Source organism: Peromyscus leucopus, chromosome 6 (genome assembly GCF_004664715.2).
Source record: "Peromyscus leucopus breed LL Stock chromosome 6, UCI_PerLeu_2.1, whole genome shotgun sequence".
In the NCBI taxonomy this organism is placed as follows: domain Eukaryota; kingdom Metazoa; phylum Chordata; class Mammalia; order Rodentia; family Cricetidae; genus Peromyscus; species Peromyscus leucopus.
In genome coordinates, this window is record NC_051068.1 from 64,378,641 (window position 1) to 64,404,844 (window position 26,204).

A 26,204-nucleotide genomic window follows, 5' to 3' on the forward strand; every position below is an offset into this window, starting at 1 on the left:
GACTCACTCCCTAACCCCAGTGAAACTATTCACAGCATTCTAGAATGTGTGTGGATCCCAGACTGAGAGTTCACCAGCTAAATCTACATGTGCTGTCCTTTTAGAGCTTTTATCTAGTAGCTGAAAATCAGAGCAAGAAAAGGAACATGAGGGTCTCTAATGAGAAACATGAACACCAAGCAAAGAAGTCAACAGGAGCCACTGTGCTTGCATTCGGAACTTTATTCATGCCACAGTTTTGGGGTTATGCTAACTCTGGCAGGATGCCTTGATAAAGGGGTAAAGTAAGGAAGACCAGGGAGGCTGACAGAGGCGGGGGGGGGGGGGGGGGGGTGGGGGGTGTCAGAAGACATAGCAGGAGGTAAATTTTGGAAGCAGGGCTGTCCTTTTGTATTTAACAACAGCAATCATCCCCGTTGTCACAGCATGCAGGACCTCGGGACCTCATGGGAATAATTCCCAAACAGCAGCATCCAGAACCACAGCCACAGCCTCCGCAGCCTCCAGAGCCACAACCTCCAGAGCCGCAGCCTCCAGAGCCGCAGCCTCCACAACCCCCAGAACTGCAGCACCCAGAATCCTCACAGCAGCTAGAAGATCCTGTGTTCCATCCTTGGGGCCGCTGGACCCAGCGTCTCAGAGGACTCACCCCGAAGGTCCGCGGAGCCAAACAGCAGTAGCTCATGGAACAGGGAGCAGAGCATGGGTCAGGGACACCGCCCTGAGAACCCGAGCCACCTGAAGCAGCCTGAGTGTAGTAGGTCTGGCTAGGAGCTGGATACTGGACATAATACGTCTGAGCCTGGCAGGGAGCTGGACATTTGACACAGGTCGTCTGGCATGGGGCTGGACACTTCACATAGGTCGTCTGACATGGAGGTGGGCACTTCACATAAGTCGTCTGGCATGGGGGTGGGCACTTCACATAAGTCGTCTGGCATGGAGCTGGGCATTTCACGTATGTCTGGCAGGGAGCTGGGCATTTCACATAGGTTTTGGTCTGGCATGGAACTTGATATCTCACATAAGTTTGAGCGGGAACTGGAGCTGAGTATCTCACGATGGTTTGAGACTGGCAAGGGGCAGGTCCTGGAACATAAACAGTTTGGGCCTGGCCTGAAGCTTGACCTGAAACCTGGCCTGAAACTTGGCCTGAAACTTGGCCTGAAGCTTGGCCTGAAACCTGGCCCTTTCCAAAGGCACCACCATTGCCACCTTGCCCAGTTCCAAGTCCCGAACCCTTCACACAAGACGGAAGAAACTGTGGCTGCTTCTGCTGGTCACACATCCTGCTGTGGTTTTGAAAATTCTGAAAAGAAAAGATTTATCAAAACTGCAAGGCTAGAAAGATTTCCAGAAAATTCTTCAATGCATCCACCTGGAGGGTAATCTAAAAAGGTCTCCTTTTTGAGGTGGTTAACCCCCAGAGGCTGTCCATCCAGCAGTAAGGTAGGTGGGGAGTCAAGGACTTTAGGTTCACTTCTTGCACCTTTAACTGGCTGTGTGACTTCAGACTCGTCACCATTCACCCCTGAGACTATTTCCACACTAGGAAACAGAGGGCTTGAAACAGCAATTACATTTCCACCAAACTCTCTCTGTTTCCCTCTTTACTTCAGCATCTACATTGTGGATCAGTCTTGCATTACTTTTCAACAAGTTTACCCTCCACCACTACTTCATGGTAAGTGGTCCTTCTTATTTCTTCCAATCTGGGAAGTCCTTGGGGAGGGCAGATGTATGTGCCTGAGCTAACCTGAATCTTAAACTGAAGCTGACAGAGAAAACTCAGGCTCAAGACTTAGTCTCTACCATTTGCCATTGGCACACTTGTGTATTGGTTCACTTTGTTAATAAGTAGAACGGAGAAAAGATGGCATAAACGCCCCCAGAGGAACCCAGTTCTCGGAAATCCCTGTCCACGTAAAACTGCCACTTCCCCTCTCAGCCCAAGTCTCAGCTTTCCACATCAATGGCATCCTCCTTCTTCATAGATGTCCTCAGCGTCTAGTCCTTGCTCATTCTTTATCCCAGAGTACTCCACCCCCACCTCCACCTTGACTCCATTTCTTGCCAAGTCCCTATCTCAGGTAGTAAGACTTACCTTCCTTCCTGGCAGGAGCAACACTGGAAGAAGCCAAGGCTCTGAGGAACTGGCATTTGGTGAGACCTTTTATAGGGTGGCAATGAAGCAATTTGATGCCATTTAAATGAAGCACCTGAGATCACGAGGGCAAGGCTGGTGTTGCATTGGTGAGATTCCTCCCCAGTATGTCTGGCTGTTCAGTCAGAGGCAGAGCATGTCTCTACTTGACACTGAATTTTCCTAAATGTGAGATAAATGGCCACCTTCTTCTTGAAACAAGTCTTTTTCTTTTCCTAGAAGTCATGAGTGCAATCTCACTCTAGTACAGGGTCATTCAGTTGAGACTCTCAATATTTCATACATGGGGCAAAAAGCCACTCTATGTCCTTCCAACTTGACATTTACATTACTTCTGGGGACTTTGATGGTGGTTTCTTGCTGGTCTGGGTTTTGGGGGGAAAGACTTTGCCATGGTAGTCTCTGGCTCAGTATTAATAGGAATAGCACCAAGAACTTGTTTATTCCATGGGCCATAGGTTATTCAAAGTTAATTTGGGAACTAGATGGGTGCTGTATGATCTCAAACCCCAGAGGTTAGATCTGCATTGGTTCATCACAACTTCTCCTGTTCCTCAGCTTATCTTCCTGGACCTCACTCCCAAGAGCAGATTCCAGGAACCTAGGATTGGAGGAATTCCAGTCAAATGAATGTGAGGGATGACAATGATAAAAATCTATCATTTACTTAAATGTTTCTATGTGCCAAGATATTTATGAGGCAGATGTATGCAACAGAGGCCTGAAGGATAGAGGGGGGTCACAAAGTATCCAAAACAAGTAAGTGGGCAAGCCAGAATTCAAGTGCAACCAGTCTGCTGTCATAGGCATGATCTTTATCACTGCCAGATAGTGGCTTTCATGATTGAATTGTCTTTGAACAGCAGCCACATTTTCTTTCCTCAGTAAAGTAGATGTAGAAAGAAAGAGAGGAATAGTATCTCCAGCATTATTGAATATTGTCCCAGTCTGTGTCTGTGCTTAATCTTCCTCACAACTCTATGAAGTAGGCTTTGGAGAAAAATAAGACCCAGGGGTCAAAGTATCTCACCATAGTCATCATTGTAAGTTCGTAACAGAGGACCATCAGAACTCAGACCCATCCAACTTCATAGCCCATACCCTTCTCACTGAGTCTTGAGGGAAGTGGGTGGTATCTGCTACAGGAAGCTATCAAGCCTGTGCCTGGAATTGGCTTCAAATGCCACTACTTCAGATCACCCAGTCAAGGTTTCCCAAGGTCACTGTGGCCTCTTAGGTGGAAGGTGGTTCTAAGTTGGCTCCAAATAGATCCTCAGTTCCCCAGAATCCATAAACTCTTTCCTAGTGAAAATCAAAGTACCACTAGTTCACTGATCCTGCCACTCCGCACTCAGGTCTTACAGGCTTGGAAAGTATCCTGGCTCTTCTCAGCTTCTCCTGTCCCCATGTAGGCTTGTCATACTGTGTAGCATCCCTGTGACTGTCAGGAGGAAGGAAAAGTAAAAGAGATTATTGGCTCAGGCCATTATAGTCCTCAGTTGTATCCTAGAAGGATGGTTCATGGAAAGGAGAAAGAAATGATGTCTTAGGGGCTGGAGTGGGGAGGTGTTTTATTTACTCTTCACATAAATAACTTGTCAGTTTAGTCTTTGTAATAATGGCTCAAATAAAAGAGGACATCCATAGACAACTGTGAAAAATCTCTTAGCTAAAACTAATAGAGCCACAATTTAAAACCAGGCATGAAATAGCTCAGAGCCTGTTATGTCTCCTCACCATGCTGCTTCTGAGTGGTGTCCACCTGCTCAGCTGTACAACCCTCTACATTGCATGTAGTGCCAGAGTCCAGCTCCAGCAGAGTTCTGAAACATAGAATGGAGGTGTGGAGTTGGTGGGAACAAAGACATCGACCACCAGTTGTCCTTCAAGAAAGTGGCCCCGAATAGCTGAAGCTGTCCTTATTTATACAAGTTCTAAAGCATCTGAGCATGAGCAGTTCCATCTCTCTTTGATCCTTATCCAAGACTCATGACATTTACCCAGTTTAGAGTCTTTTCCCTGTCCCCACTCCCTTATCGTCATTAATTAACCTTTACCTCATATCTAAGCATTAATTAACCTTTACCTAGGCATAAATTGACCTTTACCTCGCATCTAAGCCTGAATTTTATATTGCAAGCCAAATGATTATATCTAGCCAGGCTCCTCCTATTCATACTGTGCCCAGGCTGGCAGCAGACACGTGGTTACAAAAATGAAAGACATTCAAACCCTATAGTTAGGTCTTTAAATGTATGGTGTGTTCATATTTTTTCAGTCAGCAGAGGGTATGTACCATTCCTAGAATAATATTTTCCAGGTGAAGGTCTTAATAATTTCTAAATGGTCTACATATCACTTTTATGGGAGCAGCAGTTTTATGATATGGTCCTATTCTTTTTTATACATTCTCAGAATGGTAATGATTGATACCTAACTCTTAACCGTTAGGACCAAGTTTCTATTCTTCCTGGCAGTTTCTACGTGTACTTTTGCTTCTGAGGGAATTGGGAGTTTTAACTGAAACAATATCTAACCATTCATGTCCTGGCACCAGAGAGATGTCTGACCTTTCATGCCCTGGCACTGCAGAGATGTGTGAACTTTCACGCCCTTTATCTTTTCCTTATATGTTCCCATAATTTTTTTTAAATACTATCTCTTAAGAAACCATCTCCTAAACTCCTGGAATGTAGTTACTTCTCTACAGTTAAGTAAGCAAGAGAAATTAACCTTAGTGACTTCTTTCTGCTTTTCATGGTGACAGCAGAGGCATCCACGGTTAGCTTGGGGGAACAGGAAAAAACTCAGAGTTATTATCAATAAACTGCAAAGAGGGCTTAATTCCCCCATGGAAACTTTAGAAACTTAACAAACACTCATCCAAGGGGCTCTTGCTCCACATAAACTCAGCCACAATCTGACTGATAAAGTGAAACTAAAAATTACCTTAAGGGAGGGAGGGGGTGAGGTGAGGTGGGGTGGGAGGAGGGAGAACAGTGGAATCTGTGGCTGATATGTAAAATTAAATTAATTATAAAATTTAAAAAAAAAAGAGTAAACACAGGGAAATCAGTCCTGAAGCACATCTACTCCCTAGAAGCAGCACCGGGGGTCCTTGCCAAGTAGAACATCAAAGGCCTTGCCATGAGGAGCTCCATTTGCAAAACACTCATGTGCCATTCCAGGAGGTTACAGCATGGCTTCTGCCAATGTAGCATGGGGTAGCACTGTTCACAACAATGGCAATGACTTAGAAGGCCACCAGTTACAGAACATGGCCACAGAACAGGACAGAGAGTTTTCAGGACACAATTGAAGAAAACTGACCTCTTGTCCTACAACTCTTCAGCACCTCTAGCTATTCTGGTCTACCGTTTAAGGGTCTGTTCTGCATACAAAATGTATGCTCCCACAGCCTAGCTCCCTGGGGAGTTGTTTGCACTAGTTTGCGATTCTCAGGAGTTGGTACGTATGATTGATCACCATATCTCATCTTAGGGCCTGGGAAATATTAACCAAATAAGTGAAATGAATGAGCAAATGAGTGGGTATTTGTTACAATGAGGGCACAGACCAGATTAATTTCCCTCCTCTTGTGGTTAAAGTGATCCTGCTCTGCTGTTAGCCAATCTGTGTGTCTCATGCCAGCTGTGAGCTCTGATTGGCTCACTTCCTGCTCTGTGGGGTGAGGTTCTCACTAATGGTTTTGACATCTTCAAGTAACACCAACATCACTGGTGAGAGATACTGCATCCATGTGCCATGTGGACAGGTGGGTGAGCTGTGCTCCACCCACTTTGTAGTCTGGAAGGCAAAGCTGGAAGAGTCAGAAGATAGGTGTCAGAGTCAAGATGAGTCATGAGGACATCCCAGAAGTTTCCAGAGCCTCCACCCATTTATCCCTTTGGCAGCTTATAGGATCATGGACTTGTGGGTTTACACAACAACAGTCCAATGGACTCACATGGGAGTAAGTAGAGAGAATCATCTCTGAGAGATGGAGGGACCTAAAACAGGTCATCAGATCTGACCTCTGGTCCTGTTCTATGTAGAAAGTCCTGGTGGGTTTTTTAAGCTCTTTGGAATATCCTGATTAGTGTGATTCATAATTTCCCAGCTGAATAGTCAGGAACTACATATTAGATTATCAGTCTCCAGCATCTATGAATCCTCACCAGTTCATCTCCTTATAGCACCAGCATCTACGAATCCTCACCATCTAGACAGTAATCTTGAGACTGGAACAGGTGGACAGCATGAGGAACAGCACAATTCTTTCCATTGGTATTAACTGTATCTCAGAAAGGGACTGTCACACCAACCTCTAGCCACAGCACCCCTTGACCCTCACCTTTCCCCGCCCAATACATTCCTCTGGCATCGGCAGGACCAGAGTTTCAAATACTGTTCTATACTCTCTTCATACCATGGCTGCTGGTGGGAGCACATCCTGAGCCATCAGAGCTACTTAGCAAGTTCTAAGGCTACAGAAGAGTGTGAGTGGCAGTTGCTCTGTCCCTGATGGTTCCAGACCTCCAACTAAGCCTCAGACTGCTTTGGCTCCATCTGCCCTTCCAAACCTTTTATAATCAACCCATTGTGCCAGACCTCTATTTCAAATAGAGTGGTCTGTTCACATGGCAAGACACTGGCATCCTGAAGCACCTCTATTGTCTAGGTAATACAGAGCACACTCCAGCAAGGAAAAAGATAAATACATTTGATAAGTGAAGGAAATAAATATGTCATTTCAGCTGGTGGCAAGTGGAGGAACAACAATAAGCCAGGTTTATTGTGGTGGCTTCCTAGGAAAGCCCAGGGGAGCCACTCAGATACCCATTTCAGTTCTCACCTTCCCGCAGTGAATTCTGTTGAGGTTCCTGCACAACTACAAAGCGTAGGCAGGTCTGCAAGTTCAGATCTATCATAGTCAATGTTTCTGCCTCTGGAGCCCTTATGAGGTATGAGTATGAGTTATCTCTCCCATTACTGTGACAAAATTCCTTACCAAAGCAACTTATGGAAGGAAAGGTTAATGCTGTTATTGTAATGGCAGAGGGATGGCAGCAGGAGTTCATGCAGCTGGTCACATTGTGTCTGCAGTGAGCAAGCAGAGGGAAATGAATCCTGGTGCTCAGCTTGCTTTCTCTATGACGCCCCCCTTTTCTTTTCATCTGAGACCCCAGCCAAGATGGTGCTACCCACATTCAGGGTGGGTCATTGTTCCTTAGTTACACCTTTCTGTAAACACCTCATGGGCACACCGAGGTGTTTCCACGGTTGGTCTAAATCAATCAGGTTGATGATGAAGAACAGCTATCTCAGAGTAGGAAGTCTGCATCACTCCCTGGCCAAGATCTCCTTGCAGTTAGGAGGGAGGGGGAAGGGGCAGGGCAACACTTCCACAGATTCCAAATTTGACCAGCAGATGACTGTAAATAGACTTGTTTAAAAACTGTCTGGATCACAGTAGTCCTTTAACTAGCCCTTGGGTGCAAAATACAAATAATGAGAGAAGCTGTCAAGATCCAGAAGTTTCCGACTTGCATCCCAGGTAGACATGGGCTGCTCTATTAATTTCTTATTTCATAGCACATATTAATTGTACAAACTAAGGAGTTTCATTATGAATATCCATATGATATACTTTGGTCATCTTTACCCCTTGGTTACTCTTTCTTATCCCCTTCTGCTTCCTACTTCCTTTCCATGTTCCTAAAAGCCCCTTGACTCCCAAGTCCTTTCCACCCCCTACAGTCTGTGCAGACAGAAAACATGGCACATGCCTTTGTGGGATCAGTTTCCTTCGCTTAACATGCTGCATAGACCTGCAGTTCTATTCGTTTCCCTAAAAATAAAATTATTTTGTTCTTTTTTATGGCTAAGGAAAATCCCATTGTGTGTCCATGCCGCATTTCCTTTATCCATTCATCCTCTTGTAGATCATAGCCTGATTTTTATAACTTTGCTTGTGTGGACAGTGCAGTGTCTCCATGGCAATCTGACTGATTCTTTGGGGGTACATGCCCAGGCATGGCATGCCCAGGTTATATGGTATAGCTGGAGAAAGTTCCATGCTAATTTCTATAGTGGATACCAATTTACATTCCCACCAATAGTGAATAAGAGTTTCCCCTCTGCTGCATTATTGCTAATATTTGGTAGAGTTTCATCAGTTTGTCAGTTTGCTTTCTTTATGGCAGCCACACTGACTAGGATGACTAAGATGAAAATTAATATAACTCTAAATTTATTTTCCTGACATAACTATATGGCAGAATTTTTTTTTTTTTTTTTTTTTTTGGTAATTTGCACTTGATTGGGAAAGTATCTGCTGGGTTCAATAGCCTATTTATTGTTTGGATTATTTGCTCTTTTGTTGTCAGCTTTTTTTATTTCTTTATATATTCTAGATGTTAGTTATCAATTTTAAAGATAAGTTCAGGTTCGGCAAGTTGGCTTGGTGTGAAAAAGCACGTTCTGTACAAACCTGGTGCGTTCAGTACCAAGAACCCATAGGGAAAGGAAAAAAACAGCCTCCCAAAAGTTATTCTCTGACCTCCGCACATGGGCATGTGCATGTGTGAGCCCCCCCCACACACACACTGAATAAAACCAATTAATTTAGAAACAAATGAATTCAATTGGAATTCTAGCTGACCTTATTAGTTGTTTTCACAAATATTGGAAATTTTTAGACTTTTTTCTATAAACATGTTAAGAATTAATTAATGGTTAGCAGGTTAATTTATCTGGAGTCCAGGCAAAATGATGTCTATATTTCTACCCAAGGAAGAAGTTGGGTTTTAGATAAAAGAATAAATGTGATATTTTAAAAAGCAGTAAAATTGGGACTTGACAGCAAATAGACTAATGCAAATTGCAAAACTTGGAACGTTTTCAGTAATCTGATAAATATATAGAATGACTTAGGCAAAAGGAATACAAATCCAAAGCACACAGATGGTGGTCAGAGCTGAGAAGCAAGTGTTACGTGCTTATTCAGTTGACTGTGGTCTACACCAATTCAGAGGGAAAGGGAAGTCAAACACCAGGCTGTCCTTCTTCCTTTAAATCTTCAATTCTGAAAACTCAGTGTTTCTCATGGTCCAGAGCGGCAACCACAGCCCCCAGATTGATGGCCAGTGGTACTGCTGTTGCCTATAAACCCTGGCTGCCCCCACTACCACAGCAGCCAAGCTCTAATGTGGGTGACAAGGAATCAGTGGAGCCTCTGGTGCCTTAGGCAACAGCTGCCATCCACAAAGCTGAAGTAGATTCCAGAGATGACATCATAGCCATTCCCAAAACCAAGACTACAGAAGAAAGAGAAGTGGTTGGCATGGGGCTGAACATTTGGGGGACAAGTAGGGAGTGGACTACTCGGGAGAGGTTGGTACGGCTGCTGAATTTTATGACAAGACATCTTGGTAGGGTAAGCTTGAATGACAATATAGAAATATACAGAAACTCATGTATCTAAATTTGTATCTGGAACTATGCAAATTTTTACTGTTTAAAAATTCTTCCCCAAGGCTATAGAGAAGTCATACCTAATGTATGTGCATCTATAGAAACCCATAAGGCAAGGAACATGTCTCCTTTACTCTTGTGTCTCTAGATACTTCTATGGTTCTTGGTGTTTGTTAGGCCACTGATAGGTGACTGCATAACTAATAAATCAAGCTAATATAAAATGTCCCCTGCCCTTTCAAAGACACACTAAGCACATTTCAATACTACCTACATGGGGTTGTTTGGGCATGGAATTCAGAAATTGGTAGAAAATCACATATGAATTTGAGATCTGCATAATCAGAGAAAAGTTCCTTTTCCAGCAGTAAGCTCAGCAAACCCTTCATTGTCATAGCAACAACAATCTCAGATCCCTAACACCTTCCCATTGAATCACAGCAAAGACCCTTCCCAAACTGGTTCATGCTTTATCCATTGCTCCTGACCTGTCCTTAACCAATGTACTGTCCTCCTTCTCCACAAGTCACCACCTCCTGTCTCCTAATCTCTGTCCAGCCCTGTCTCCAGCCTTATCAGCCCCCTGTTCTTGATTCCCACAGAAATGTTCACTCATCTCAGACATAGCCATGGATGCATCTCTGGAAAGAGAGAGCAGATGAAGAGTCAGCAGTCAGAATACAGTTTATATGGGATGCTGTGTCTGGGCTTCAGATGAGCCATCCTTTGGGAAGAATATGGATGTTACACATTACCACACATGCTGTGTCGTTCCTGATGCCCCCTTGTTCTGTTTCCTTTCCATATGAACATAGTATATGACTGCTCCTCTGGACTGCAGGGAGGAAGGTAACTTGTATACTAGACTTCCAGTGTGTCATATCCTTCTCCAAGGCTAGGGTCTCAATGAACACTCTTGAAGCTTTCACTCTAGAGAGTCTAGTATTGTGTGTGGTTTCATTTCCAGCCTCCTTTTTGAATAACTTCCTATCAGACCTTCAGGAAGAACTTCTGACTCCAGAATCTCAAGACTACCACAGATTTAACTTACAAAATGTATTAACTGAATTTTAACCATAGGCTCTGAAGGTTTCCTGGGAAAATCAGCCCTGAAGGAATGGTCCATGCTGTATTTAATTTATTCTTGTAGAGAAAGCAGTACCCATACTTTTAGACCATTCCAAATCCTAATTTTACCTATAATGACAGATGCGCTTCATTCAAGATGCCCTAGTCTTCAGAACTTCTCTTCTAAGAAACTTCCGCCTAGAATTCAAGCATCATCATATTGTCTATATCTTCTCAGGTTACTTATGCTTGTGTCCTTTGAGTAGGAGTTCCAGAGTTTTTATGTCAAGTGTTTTATATGTGATTCTGTCGTGTCCAAGTAGCTTATGAGGACAAGTCAGTGTCTTTAAGATTTTTGCCAAATCCCAGAACTCCTGTGTCTGTGTGTCTGTTAACTGCACATGTGTGTCTCCTCCACATCCATTGCAACATTGAAAAGATAAGATTGTTGGGGCTAGAGAGATGGCTCAGCAGGTAAGAACATTTCTTGCTCTTGCACAAGATCTGAATTTGGTTCCTAAGCACTCACATGGAAGTTCACAACCATCGTTAATTCCCATTCCAGAGAATATCGTGCCCTTTTTTGACCCTTGTGGGCACCAGGCACATACATGGTACACATACATACATGCAGGCAAAACACTCATGAACATAAAATAAAATAAATTAATTGAAAATAGTTGTTTAATGAAAAGGGTGGGTTTTTCCCTCAGAAGATATGCCAGGTGACTGTTCTGAGAAGATCTTTCCATTCGGAGGAGAAGACTTTCTTCCCTTTTACCCACCAAAGCACTTGAAACAAGTAAGAACCACAAATAATTGTAGTGTGGGTTCTTCTCATTTTTAGAAGAACTATGTATTATTTTAGCTTTCTCTTTAAAGATATATGCTATTATATTAGATTACATATATTATGCATAATTACAGAATCCATATTGCCACAAACTACTTTTGGGAAATACCTACTATTTAAAATAGATTCCTAATAATGACAAAGCTATTTGAGAATTTTGAAGATATGCTAACACATGAAGACACTGATAATGACCAGGAAAGCGACTAAGACCTCAGCTTACCCCTCTCTGTGAAGACAGAAATTACCTGGTTTTATAGTAACTTCTGTGATTATTGATTCAGAAAAAAAAGAGCATGGGATGCATGGGGCGGGGTTGTTGGAGGAGCACAGCTTTCCTACCAGTATCGTCTGCAGGACTGCCTCCTGTCCTCCATCTCTTTCCTACGACCATGTCCACGGTGCTGTGGACATGCCAGCTGCCAGCCATAGAGGACTGCTACACAAAGCAACACAAACAACAACCACATCTAAATGAAAGACCCTAGCCCTTCAGGCTTACACCCCCAAGCCTCAGGAAAAGAGAAACTTCAAGCACCAGGAAACGAGAAACTAAAAATCTAGTAACAAGAGCAAGCTGACTCAGCCATTGTTCAACCACCCCTGCCACAATGTAACAATGTAAAAAGATTTCTGTTAAAGAGATGTGTTCAACTGTGACTGGGATAGTGGCAGGTGTTACAGGAAGGACCACTGTGACCTTTGTGCAAACTCCACTCCTGTCCTGATACCCGCCCTTGAGGTTTCAGGAAGAATGTACATGTGGACGTGACTGTACCCACTCTGTGATCAGACCATGATCTTGTGAAACGAAATTGTATGGGAATTGTAATCTTATGGCTTTTGTGGGTTTTTCCTTTAAAAGTCCCCATGGGTCTGCAGTAAGATGCAACTCTTGCTCTTGGGAGCAGAGTTTGCCCTTCTGTACAGAAGCTTCAATAACATCCTCATGCTGTTGCATCAACTGGACTGGAGTCTGGGTTCTTGGGGCACCCACTTGAGACCCTAAACTTTGGGGTCCAACATAAGCGTCTAATGCTGGTAAGCACTTTCTTAGTTGTGGGGAAAGTGGAAATGAGTCAATCCAGGAGAGAATGAATATGTTAACAGTGCCTGAAAAGACAGTGGATGAAACACAGCATCGGACACCATTGCAAACTTTAGAACATTTGGACTAGAAACAGGTAAGCATGCTATGTAGTATAACCCACCACATCGTTACAGTGGGGAGTTTTTGTTTGTTTGTTTGTTTTAAACAAATTTAATAAAAGATTAGAGAGAGAGAGAGAGAGAGAGAGAGAGAGAGAGAGAGAGAGAGAGAGAACCGAAGGCTCAGGGAACCAAAAGAAGAGGGGTGGGAGATACAAGAGCCAGAGGACCAGGTGGGACATCTGTTATCGGAATGACAAGGAAGCTGCACCTGTAGACTTAATAATATGGCTTCTCAACAATATAGGCTCCACTCCTAGAAGAACTACAGGCAATGGGTGACTGCTGGGAGAAGAAGAATCAGTCTTCTCAAGGAACAGCCTCCTGATAGGTAAGACAATCCTAAGATGTCAGCCCTAAAACACGTATGAGCAGCACTAGATGATCTCAGCAAGTTACATTTGTTAATTTAATTAAGATAAAATACCATGAATTTGAGAATGAGTAGGAGGGACACAGGAGGAATTGGAAGGAGGAGGAGGGGGAAGTGATGTAAGTGCAGTACTCATGTATAAAATTCTCAAAAAAAAAACCCACATTTAAAAAAATGTAAGAGAAAGTAGAGCACAAAATTTTCATTATTTTAAAATTATGTATTTATAAACAGAAAATATTAAATATCCTAGTGTAAAAAATTTTGACATTAAGAAAAATTCCTGCCATCATATAACCAGATTAAAAATAGTAATAGGGATGACAAATTCCACAAAAACCACAAAGCTTAAAATAAGAAATCATCTTGATAAAAAGTAATGAAAAGTCAAATTAATAATATTACAAAATAGCCTGTGGGAGCCCGTTCTCGGGTTCCTTGTGGCTTTACCCAGCAGGTCCATATAGAGGATGATTAGGACCACGGGCTTGAGTGCAGGTGTCTGAGATGGTCTGCACTTGGCTGTGCTGGGGGAGGAGGTCTTTTGCTCCACCCCTTTGCGTCTCTATAAAAACCCTGGGGCAGAGACAGTCTCAGGGCCTTTTGGAATAGGTTCCAGGGCCTCTCGAGGCTATCCTTTATTTTCTGTTTATCTCCGCAAGATTCTCTGCTATAAATCCTTCTAATATTTCCTGCTGCTTACACTCAAGAAAACTCTGGGGAGCTGTGGGGTTGGTGGGTAAACGCCCCACAATAGCCCACAGAAGAGATGAATAACTGTAGAGGATATACCAAGCTTTCAGAAGGGAGCAGGTTACTTTTTCCCAATCTGTAGGTTTCATAAAGCAAAATCTAAATGTTTGTTGAATAAACAAATTATAAATTTTTATAATATTGTTCAAAATAATGCTGCTATTTTTTAATCCATTCAAAAAAAAAAAAAAAGATTTGTCTCATCCCACAAGTGTTCATAGGTTCTCAACCACTCTGCAAAGTTCCTAGCATTATTGTGACTCATAGAGTCAGAGTTCAGCTCTTGCCCATTTCCTAGGCTCTTCCCTGTAGGTCTATGGTGAGAAAAGTACATTGTGGCAGAAGATCATAGGAGCCAGGAAGCAACAAAAAGCAGTTACAGGACAAGAACCCCTATAAGGTACACCCCCAATGACCTAATTTTCTATCACTAGGCTCCACCTTCTGACAGTCACACCGCCTTTTTGTAGCACCCAAATCTGGGGACCAAGCATGAAACAAACTTTGAGGGATACTTCAGACCCAAGTTATAGCATGTGTATTTTTTCAATTAGTCATTTATGTAGATTAGAATCCATGAATTTTTATATTGTTGTTTGAAATATAATTCAATGTCACATTATTTACTCTCTCTGTTTTCTAGCTTTGTCCATCGAGAGTCTTCAGTTTGACTCTCATGTGCTTTTGATGAGTCCCAGGAAGCTATTTTCCTAGTGAGTTCATGAATCTTTTCTTTTAAAATGCTATTTAGGAACTAAGATGTGATGTCAATAGTAATTATTACTACTATGGCATCATTGTTCACAAGTTCTCTAAACAGAGAGTAAAGTTCTATAAAGACACACAGATACACACACACACACACACACACACACACACACACACACACACTGTGATTACTACTCATGGTATACACACATTGATAATTGTTTATCTGTAGTGGGTATTCACTCTGTGCATGACCCTGGGCTAGCTGGCCTGATAGAGGCAATGCTTCTTGCCTGCCTATGTGACCTTTTAAAAGGGAAGTGGGAGGGAGTTGGGCTCTCTCTCTTGGATGTGGAAGACTTCCTGGTACAGGGTTGGGTGACCTGGTCTGCAGCTTTTCTTATCTTTCTCAGGAAGATGAAGAGGCAATGGTGTCCCTTCATTTCCTATAAGTGAGTGTGTGATCTCCATTTCATCCCTTAATAAGTAAGTTTTCTTCCCAGAAATCTGTGGATTTCTCGACATTATCTGGCACCCAAAGTGATCTGAGCCCCATGGCCTGTGGCTAGTCTGCTTAACATCTGCCTTCAGCCTCGGTGGCTGCTGGTGTTTCACAGATAATGTGAGAAATCCAGGGATTTATGGGATGAAAATTTACTTATTAAGGGGTGAAATGGAGATCACACACTCACTTACACAAAATGAAGTGACACCTGTTGCCTATTTGTCTCCCAGGGAAAGATGGGGAAAACTCAGACCAGGTCTCGGAACCCTGTGCCAGGAAGCCTTCCATGTCCAAGAGAGCTCGAGATCCCCTTCTCCTTCCCCTTTAAGAGGTCATGTAAGGCAGGCAAGAAGCACCACCTCTATTGGGCCAGCTTGCCCAAAGTCATGGGCAGAGTGAATATTCACTATGTGTATCTATACAAGATGGTTAGATTTTAAATTAACATTGTTATGTTTTCAGAAGGCAACAAGTTATTTTTTCCTAACCTGTAGGAATAATTACATCAATATAATTGGCTATGATGGGCTGCTAAAGCAAATATAACATAGATTGGGTGGTTTAAGTAGTACAAATTCACTTAGCACATTTCTGTAGTTTGAGAAATCTAAGATCATAGTTTGGGCCAATTTCTTTCTTGATAAGGCACCTGTCTTCCTGGTTTATAGATAGATCCCTTCATTTGTGTCTTCACGTGGTATATGGATGGGGGGGGCAGTGTAGATGTGACTTCTCAGTGCCTTTTTTTTTTTTTTTTTTTTTTTTTTTTGGTTTTTCAAGACAGGGTTTCTCTGTGTAGCTTTGCACCTTTCCTGGGACTCACTTGGTAGCCCAGGCTGGCTTCAAACTCACAGAGATCTGCCTGGCTCTGCCTCCCGAGTGCTGGGATTAAAGGCGTGTGCCACCACTGCCTGCCTCAGTGCCTTTTTTAGGACATGAATGCCACTGTGGAGGTTCCATCTTTATAATTTGATATAAACCTACTTTACTAAGGATACTCACCCAGACATATAACACTGAAAATTAGGGCTTTACCATATTAATTTGGGGAACATAAACATTCAGTCTATAGAAAGTGTGAATTGATAGCACTTAATAATTAGAAAAAGATTATTAGGTTGAATTTAATATTATCAACAAACTTGACTTAATTTTACTTAGAATATTTTATATAATAGCCCTTGGAATAATCACTAAAATTGTATTTTGTGTTGTGGAGCAAAATTTAACATGTTCAGAAGAATTGAAATTATTCAAAGTATGTTCTCAAACCACACTGGAATTAAACTACCAACCAATAAATAATAGGGGAAAAAGTACAGATTTACCAACACATACAGAACTAAATGCTGCAATAGTTATTCTTCCAGTTGGAATAAAATACCCCAATAGAAGCAACTTAAGGGAAGTTTTCTTTTGCTCAGAGTTCAAGTACATCATTGCAGTGAAGTCAAAGCAGACAGAGATTGAAACAGATGTGTACAACTCATCCCCAGTGAAGAGGAAGAGAGCAATGAACACTACTGTTCTGCTCAAATGCTCCTCTTTATGCAGACCAGATCCAAGCCCAGCCAATGGTGCTGCCCGTGTTGACGGTGGATCTCCTCACCCCCATTAATATGGGAGAATGTATCTCTCGCAGCCATGCCCAGAGGCTAACCTTGTCTACATAATCCCTTACAGCTGTGCCTAGAGACTTGTCTCCTAGGTGATTCTGGACCCTGTTCAAAAGGACAATAAACACCATCAAAATTATTGTATTTGTAAAGTGAACTATGAATCAAACAGAAAGTCCCAAGAGCAATTAGAAAACATTTTATTTGAACAAGAAAAGCATATAACACCAGTTTGTAGGAGGCAACTAAATCAGCATATTAAACATGTATACTCAGAAATACAAAAGTTTCCATAACTGATATCACCTCTTCTCTCAGCAGCAAAGGAAATAATATCAGACTAAAGCAAAAGAAAACAATAGCATTAATAGCAGCAATCAGCTGTGCTGAGAACAGAAAAGTATTAGAAGAAAGTAAATAATACCAAAGCTGATTCTTTGAAGAAATATAAACACATTTATCCACAATGACAAAAGAAAAGGAGAAAAGAATCAGTGTAACATTAGCCCTTCTAGTAAACTGATTTGTGACAAAGCCCATTTGTGATTGATTTTCTTAGTAAAAATGTTTTTTTGATGGTGTTTCTAGTCTGAATTACTATAATCTGGTACTGGGGATTGAACCCAGGGCCTCATGCATGTTAGGCAAGCTTTCTACCATGTAGCTATAACCTGACCTCCCAGCCTCTTAAATGTGTCCTTAATAAGCTGTGAGCCAAGGCAGCGACTCCATTACTACAAATATACTCAATTTGCTCACTTTTTCTTTTTTAATATATATTTCAATTGAAATAGAATTGCAGCACTTTGTACAAATACATAAATATAACCTATCGAGTCCATTTTTATTGATTATCTGTATATGGTTTTAGGGTTGACCAGTCTGCATTGCCTAACAAGTAAGGGGCTCATCCCTGGGGATGGTTAATACTCTTTCTCCCAGCAGCCATTCACTGCCTGTAGTTCTTTGTCTCGGGTTGGACCACAAGGAAATTTCCCCTTCCACTTTACCATGACCTTTGGTATTGTTTTGTCTTCTTTATGCAGCAGTTTCTAGGAGAGACTGTTTCAAAACAGAATTCCTGACACTCTGGCTTTACAATAGTTTGCTTTTTCACCTATTAACCCTGTGGACTCAGTAAACTAGGTATAATCATGAAGGGAGAAAGGGCCACAGCCAGAACACTGAGAGGAGGAATAAGTAGAAGAAGAAGCCAACTACTTAGTAAATACAAATTATACTCTAAAATGATATCATCTCAACTAAAAATCTATTAAGACATCTGATAACACTGACATGCCAGAACAGGAATGTCTTCTGCATAGACTACTGAGACAGTACACTAAGCTGGTTAAGGCTTTATGTTGGTGTAATTGCCTCTGGACAATTTGAAGTTAAAATTAAAAATAGCATACAATATTTTTCTCCCAAATAAGTCTAAACCTTTTGTCTTAATTAGGTTTTCTATTGCTGTGATGAAACACCATGACCAAAAGCAAGTTGAAAGGAGAGAGTTATTTGGCTTGCACTTCTGCATCATAGTCAGTCACTGAAGGAAGCCAGGGCAGGAACTCAAACAGGGCAGAAATCTGGGAGCAAGAGCTGATGCAGAGGCCATGGAGGGGTGCTGCTTACTGGCTTGGTCACCAATGGCTTGCTCATCCTGCTTTATTATAGCAACTAGAAGCACCAGCTTAGGGAAGCACCCCCTCCCCCCATCAATCACTAATTAAGAAAATTCCTTACAGCCACATCTTGTGGATTGAGCTTCTCTCTTTTCAAATAGCTTGTGTCAGTTGACATAAAATTAACCAGCAGCACACCTTTTCTAAGGAGTGTATCCATTAGGAGTTGCTACAGGAGAACACCCCAGTGTTAAAGTGTTCTGCTGGGTGATCCAGGAAGACAGCGTGTTATTTAACTTATAGTACTAGCAGTCTAGAAGTGTAACACAAGCTTTGGGTGAGGTCAAGATGCAGAGGTAAAGAGGGAGATGAAGAGGGAGAAGGAGAACACAGAGGGAGGAAAGGAACCAAAGAGCAAGTTGAGAAAGCCATTATCATTTTATAATAACCAGCATTCACAGTAACTAACCTACTCCCATGAGACCTAATGCACTCCTAAAATTAGCGAGTGTCTCTTTTGAGGGCTAAGCTCCTCAAATACAACCTACCTCCAAGCAGATTGCGTGACTAACAGGCCTCACCACCTGTCAGTGACCCTGCATTAGAAGCCAAGCCTGTAGCACATGAACCTTCACATGGCAAACCATATCCAAACTATAGCAGTATCTCATTCCAGTCATGTCCATATCATCTGATACTGAACTAATTTAATATGGGTCTGTTTTGTACATTTTATTTGATTTTTAGTTAATTTTTTTATTTTTATTTTTTGATAATTTCTTATCTCTATGGCTGTTCCAAATGAAATACATGGATCTGAAGACTTAAAGCCAATATCTGTAAATGGGAGAAGTTTCAGTGTTGATGTTTCTGGGTTTGGGCCACTACACTCAGAATGACTGTTTGCATCTCCAGCCATTTACTTGCAAATTCCTAGTTTTGTTTTTCTTAAGAGCTGAAGAACATTCCATTGTGTAAACACACCACATTTTTGTTGTCTATTCATCAGTTGATAGACATCTGGAGTGTCTCCATTTTCTGTCTACTGTGAATAGAGCAGCAATGAACAGGGATAAGTATCCTTGTAGTAGAATATAGAGTCCTTTTTGAAATATGCCCAGGAGTCATATTGCTGTATTACATGGTAGGTCTATTTATAACTGTTTCAGAAGCCTCCACACTGATTGTGAGAGATGCATGAAGACAGAGAGAGACAGAAAGACAGACCTAGAGATGCAGAAAGGCATAGAGACAGAGAAACAGAGAGTCGGAGAATCCCAAACTCATATTGTTCTTCTGATAAAGTCCATTCTTCCCTGCCTTTTTCTCATGTATTTCTCTCTCCCATTACCTCTCTTTCTCTTTCTTTTTAAATAATGGAAAGTTAAGACATGAGTCTCATGGCACACACTGTTAGTCTGAGCTACTCAGAAGTTTGACACAGTACTGCCTTAGGCTCACTGCCTATCTGTGGTACACAGTAAGTTCAAGACCAACCTGGGCAACTTAGTGAGAACCTGGCTCAAAATAAAAATGTTCTAAGGATGACAGAAAAATAGAACTAAGCTCAGTGATAGAAAGCTTGACTAGCATGTGTATCAATTCCTGTCATTTTGTGAAGTTTCCTTAGATTTTTTTTAAATTATTTCTTTTATTATTGAAATTATTATAAGATTACATCATTTCCACCTCCCTTTCCTCCCTTTGAACCCTCCCATACATCATTCCTTGCTGTCTTTCAATTTCATGGCCTTTTTTCATTAATTACTGTTACATGCACGGTTACACACACACACACACACACACACACACACACAGAGAGAGAGAGAGAGAGAGAGAGAGAGAGAGAGAGAGAGAGAGAGAGAGAGAGTTATTTAACTTATAGTACGAGCAGTCTAGAAGCATAACACAAGCTTTTGGTGAGGTCAAGATACAGAGGGAAAGAGGGAGATGGAAAGGGAGAACACAGAGTAAGAAAGGAATCAAAGGACAAGTTGGGAAAGTCAAACTCATTTTATAATAACCTGCATTCACAGTAACTAACCTATATACATTTATATATACTATATATAACTATGTATAGTATATATGCATGTATTGTATGTATGTGCAAGTGTATATATTGTATGTATATATTATAGCATATAAGTATATATTTATAAATTATATAACATAAATTTGTAACCTAATATAATCTACTCATGAATATAACCTGCTTAGTCTATACAATGTTACTCGTGTATGCTTTCCAGGGTGATCATTTGATATTGGATAACCAATTGTGCTCTTCCCTAGGGAAGACTATTTGTTGGGCTCTCAGCATTTCTTAGTGTCCTGTAGTTCTTTGCATAGGTTTGAGGCCTCATGGTCTTTCCCCACTCATTTTGGTGTGTCTATTGGTGTAATTCTTGTTCAGCTCATATGAAGGCAGTCATAGTTGTGACACTTTACGGGTGTAGCTTCTGACATTCATAGGAGACACAATCTCACAGCAAACTTCTTGATCCTCTGGCTCTTACAATATTTCTGCCTCTTCTGCAATATTTTTTGAGACTTTGGTGCAGGAGTTATTTTGTAGATGTATACATTGGGATTGGGCTCTACGACTCTGCTTTTTGATTGGTTGTGGTTTTTTTTGTCATGGCTTCTGTCTGTTGAAAAGAGAAGTTTTCTGATGAAGGATGAGAACTATATTCATTTGTGGATTTAAGTACAAAGATTTAGAATGCAGCTTTTGGATTGTGATGATTTAGTAAAGTGGTGATTATAGGTTCTTCTCAAGATCCATGACTTCACTAGCCCTATGCACTTGAATTGGTTTCCAGTACCAGGCATGGTTTTCCTCTTGTTCAGCAGATCTTAAGTCCAATTAGAGAGCTGTTGGTTATTACCAAGGTATGTGTGCCACTACTCTACCCTTAGGATTTCCATGCTGTGCTGGTTGTTACTGTGCTGGTTCATAGGCATCATAGCTGGATTAGATATGTTTTTATTGAGCATTCTAGAGTTATTTATTCATTCTTTGTGACTTTTGGATGTGTTTGTCCTGTCTTCAGACCAAATATTCCTTCTAGTATACCCTGTAGAGCTGGTTTACTGGACATAAATGTCTTTAATCTGTTTTTATTATGTAAATCTTTTATTTTTCCTTCAATGCCAATAGAAAATCTTGCTGGGTATACTAGTGTGAGTTAACAGTTGTGGTTTTCCAGAACTGCAATACATGTTCCCAAGCTCTTACAGCTTTCAAAGTTTCTGCTTAATAATCAGGTGTTATTCTAAAGGGCCTGCCTTTGTAGGTGATTTTATCTTTCCCTCTTGGAGCTTTTAACACCCTTTCTTTATTCTATGTGTTTTAAATTTCTTAACTATAATATGTCAAGAGGAGGGTTTTTTTCTGATCTTGTCCATTTGGAGTTCTGTAGGCTTCTTTTTCTATATGAATATCTCTTTCTCTAGGTTCAGGAAATTTTCTCCTATGATTTTATTGAAATATTCTCTGTGCCTTCACTATGGTGTTTTTTCTCTTCTTCTATATTCTCAATCTAAAGGCTAGGTCTCCTCCTCCAGGGCTCCCCACTTTCTGTCCACAGATCATTTTGAATACATAGTCAAACTTTACCTAGAGATTCAATTTCTCTACCTTGTCATCCATTTCCGGTTCTCCGTTTTCTACGTGAATCATTCCATTGGTAAACTATCCCCTGAAGTTTTTATTTGGCTTATTGAGTTCTTCAATTCCAGCATTATTTTATTTTGGGAATTTTTTTTCAGCAATTCTATCTCTATTTTCATATCTTAGATTGACTTCCTCATTTCATTTCTCTTTTTGTTTTTGTTATACTGGAGTACATGCATGTCTTTGAATTGTTGTACATACTTATCATTTTTTTGAATTCTTTGTCTGGGAGTTCCTCCAAGTCATTTTCATTGTTAGGGGGTTAGTAATTTGTGGAGCAGATATGTTGACTTGTCTTTTTGGTTTTTCACTTCGTTTCTGTTTCTTCACTGGGACTTGTACATCTTGACTTAATTTGTTTCTTTGAGTTTTTCTTTCTTTTGTAGTTTTTATTTCTAAAATTCTATTCTCCCCCTCTATATTTTTTCTTTCAGTGGTGGTGTTTTCAATGTTGAGTGGAGGATTAAGTCCTAGTATATTTAAGGTGTTTTTTTTCTCTCTGTGGTACTGATATATAGGATGAGAGTCTCTAACTCCAGTCTTCCTCTGAGGGTCTGATATTGTCCTGTGTCAATTAGGGCCCGTAGCTATGTGTAAAGCAATGGTGCTCAACCTTCCTAATGCTGCAGCCTTTTAATGCAGTTTCTCATGATGACCCCCAATCATAAAATTATTTTTGTTGCTACTTCATAGCTGTAATTTTGATAGTTTTATTAAATGTAATATAAATATCTGTTTTCCAATAGTCTTAGGCAACCCCTGTGGAAAGGTGGTTTGATCCCCAAAAGGGGTCACAAACCACTGGTCTAAACTTATGCTGTAAATTATGGTACTCTATACATGCTTGTAGGTATTACCTAGAATTTGTTCCTCACTCTGGGTACTCAACTACTGCTGGAGCTTCTGAAAGATGTGTGTACTACTTTCTTGATTGCACAAAGAGCAACACAGTCCCAAACTTCACTGAATTTATACATTCTAGCAAGTTGGAGAGACAGTAATTTAACTAAAAGAAAAATTAAAAGGTTAAGTAAGTATTTTATGTGTATATTTATTAAAATAGAAGGTAGAACCATCCCAGTGTTAGATTTTCAATAGTGTCTCTACCTAAAGTCATTGTGTCTACTGTAAGGCCAGAACAAACAAGGCGAGGGTACCACATTGAGTTTGTCAGTCAGTGTTTCTTCATTTCAATAATTTCTAAATAAGCCAGAATCTGTAAAGAGAGCTGTCTCTAGAACACACTGTGAAAACAACAGCTGGGTCACTTGAAAGAAAGAAGGAACCAAGGGGGAAAGGAAGAAGGGATAGAAGAAAGGAAGGGATGAGAGGGCAAAGAAAAGCAGCCTGGACCTCCTATCATTGCTCATGGACATGAAGAATTGGAGAGCACCCATACCCCTTGAATTCCAATGTGTCATGGTCTATTTAACTTCATTTATTAAGCATTTTAATGTAGTTCCTTGAAGATGTGTTGATGCATTATAGCCATAAATAACATAGAAATTTTCTTATTCATGCTTTTCTCTGCTTCTTTTCTGGGATGTGTAACATAAGTGAATAATAACCAGTCAGCAACCAATGCTATTCTTGTCTATAATGAAATCATTATAATGTTCTATAAAACTGAATGCTTTGGACACCATTCCAGAGCACTCTTTACTAGTGGTATCACCATTTCCTGGGTGACCATTTTCACTCTTGGTTCAAATACACTCCTTTCCTACACACCTTTGTGGAGTTCAGCACTTTAGGCTGACCATAAGAAGACCAATAGACAATTCATCCCTTGACTTCAGAAGCACACTCTGGACTCAACACTTGTTATCAGCCCCTTCTTTGACACCAGAGAGGTAACTATGAAGTCCCAGCTGAATTTTTCCCAAGATCCAGACTTCCCAGCAACTTTTGGTTAAATTCAGACTTTATGTGAGCCACCATCATATTCTCTTCTTGTGAGGAAGTCTGTCTTCAACAGGAGCTGAGAAGTGTCCCTCTTCATCAAGATAATTAAATCCTAGAGAAAAAAGCTTGTCCTTGTTTGTCTTGTTTTTGGTGTCGTTGTTATTTGTTGGTTGGTCTCCTTTAGGCACAGTTCAGGTAATTAAGATTGCTGTAGTAACATTGTTTCATTAGACTACTCCTTGGATAGTGATCAAACTTTAGTTCTTATCAAGACAATGTGAGAACTCCACTCCAAAAATCAGAAGCATTGGCTTCTTCCATCCTGTATTCTAGTCAAACAGAATCTTAATGGAAGTAGCCAGACATTTTGACATATAGTAGTTTTGATAGGACTTAAACCAGAACAACATTTTGGGAGAATTTTCAGGCCATCCAGTAAATGTGCATAAGGGCTAGTCATCTGGCACACTGAGTACCAACCTACTGTAAGATAATTAGATTTCTGGGGCATGTTAAAGGGTGCTACCAAGTTGAGAATGACACCTTAAGGAGCTACATGTGTAGACAACACATGTTGACTTGACACACTTAGCAGACTTATCACTTCCAAGGGATCTAAATTATATCAAACCAGTCTTCCAAACTTTCTGTCTGTTCTAATGGAGAACCTCCACTGACTACTCCAACTAGTTTAGAAAGAGTACATATGGAACCTCATCTTTCCAGAATCTAGAAAAATTTCCTAATATGACAAAGGATGATCTTAAATTCCAAAGACCAAAATGGAGACCATTTAAAAACTAGGGTTTTGCACGCCTAATTTAAATCACTAGGTTCAGAGGCTCAAGAGATGGTTTGCTACTGTTGCAGAAGATCTGAGTTCATTTCTTACCACCACTCACAATTGCCTATAACTCCAGCTTTAGGGAACCTGACACCCTCTCCTGGCCCTAATGGGGACCTAAACATGTGTGTGTGTGTGTGTGTGTGTGTGTATGTGTGTGTGTTTGTGTGTTTGTGTGTTTGTGTGTGTGTGTACATAAATTTAAAATGTAAGAAATAAATGTGTTAAATTATTTTAAAAATGGTTCAAAAATTACAGATTATAGACCGTAAGAGAGAAACTACTACTATTATTCTGATAAATGGACATAGTATTAAACAATTCCTTGTGATTTATCACTATATCCCAAGCTCAATGTATCGCTTAACCCTCATCTGAGAAGCTTGATGACCATCGTCTTCAGTAGATGAAGATCAACACAGAGAACTACAACTGGCTAAGGTGCAGAGAATAAGAGACTGAAGACCGTACAATGAACATATATACCACAATCCCTCCTCCAAAGGCCAAACCATCACTGTGAAGAGGGTGCAGAGTGTAAGAACCAGAGACAGTGGATGAAAAAAAGGAAAGAGTATCTTCTGGACCCAGGAGGGAAGCTGCACATATGAGCTCACAATGGTTGTGACACAGTCACAAGACCTGTGTAAGCCCAAACCAGGCCAATCTCAGAAAGGAAAGGATATTTGGGCATGAAGTTCTGCCCCTAATCCAGGACTTGTTGATAATTTTTTACTCCTGGAAGAGAAAAAGTCAGCTTTCTCTAAAGACCTAGCCCCAGATAAATTGATTATGTTCCAATAGAAAACCACACATCCAAGAATGTTTAAGTAGCACAGGTTGTCCTTTATGGTAGGTAGGGCAGGGCACAAAGCAGGATGGGAAGGAAAGCAGGAGTGGGTCTGAGAAGAGCTGGGGAGGGAGGGTGAGTAGGATCAAAACACCTATTATAAAATTCTCAAAGAACTAACTTTAAATGTAAATAAAGACAAATTAAACAGAAAAAGTGGGGAAGATACTTTCAGTAATGTAAAGAGGCCTCTTACAGAAGGGGAGCTAGACTATAGTGCCATCAGGACAATAGCAAAAATAGCCAGAGACTGTACATCAACAGCAGAAAGATATGCATTTCAAATATTGCTGCTCTCTTTGGATCCTTTTGCTTCTACATTGTTATCTTCTGTCTAAGCTTCTGTTTCATAATTGTCCCTCCTGGGAGCACTAGGCCAACAGAAGAAACTCCTACAGTGGCATACCTTTTCATTTTTGTATTATTTTATACATATCAGTGTTTGCTTGCATGTATGTCGCTGCATCATGTGCATGTCTGGTGCCCATGGAGAGCAGAAACAGTCAGATCCTCTGTAACTGAAGTTATGAACCTCCATGTGTATACTGAGAATCAAACTCAGGCCCTCTGCAAGAT

General features: G+C 40.9%; 1 protein-coding gene across 1 annotated transcript; it reads right to left on the minus strand.

The window, feature by feature from the left end:
- Positions 1-204: 204 nt before the first annotated feature.
- On the minus strand, positions 205-2,157 carry C6H1orf68 (chromosome 6 C1orf68 homolog). The gene is made up of 2 exons (XM_037207342.1): positions 2,105-2,157; positions 205-1,309 (listed from the first exon to the last, which is right to left on the minus strand). The coding sequence occupies exon 2, from the start codon at positions 1,286-1,288 to the stop codon at positions 395-397; it is 894 nt and encodes a 297-aa protein (XP_037063237.1). The 5' UTR covers positions 1,289-1,309; positions 2,105-2,157; the 3' UTR covers positions 205-394.
- Between the last annotated feature and the right edge of the window lie 24,047 nt (positions 2,158-26,204).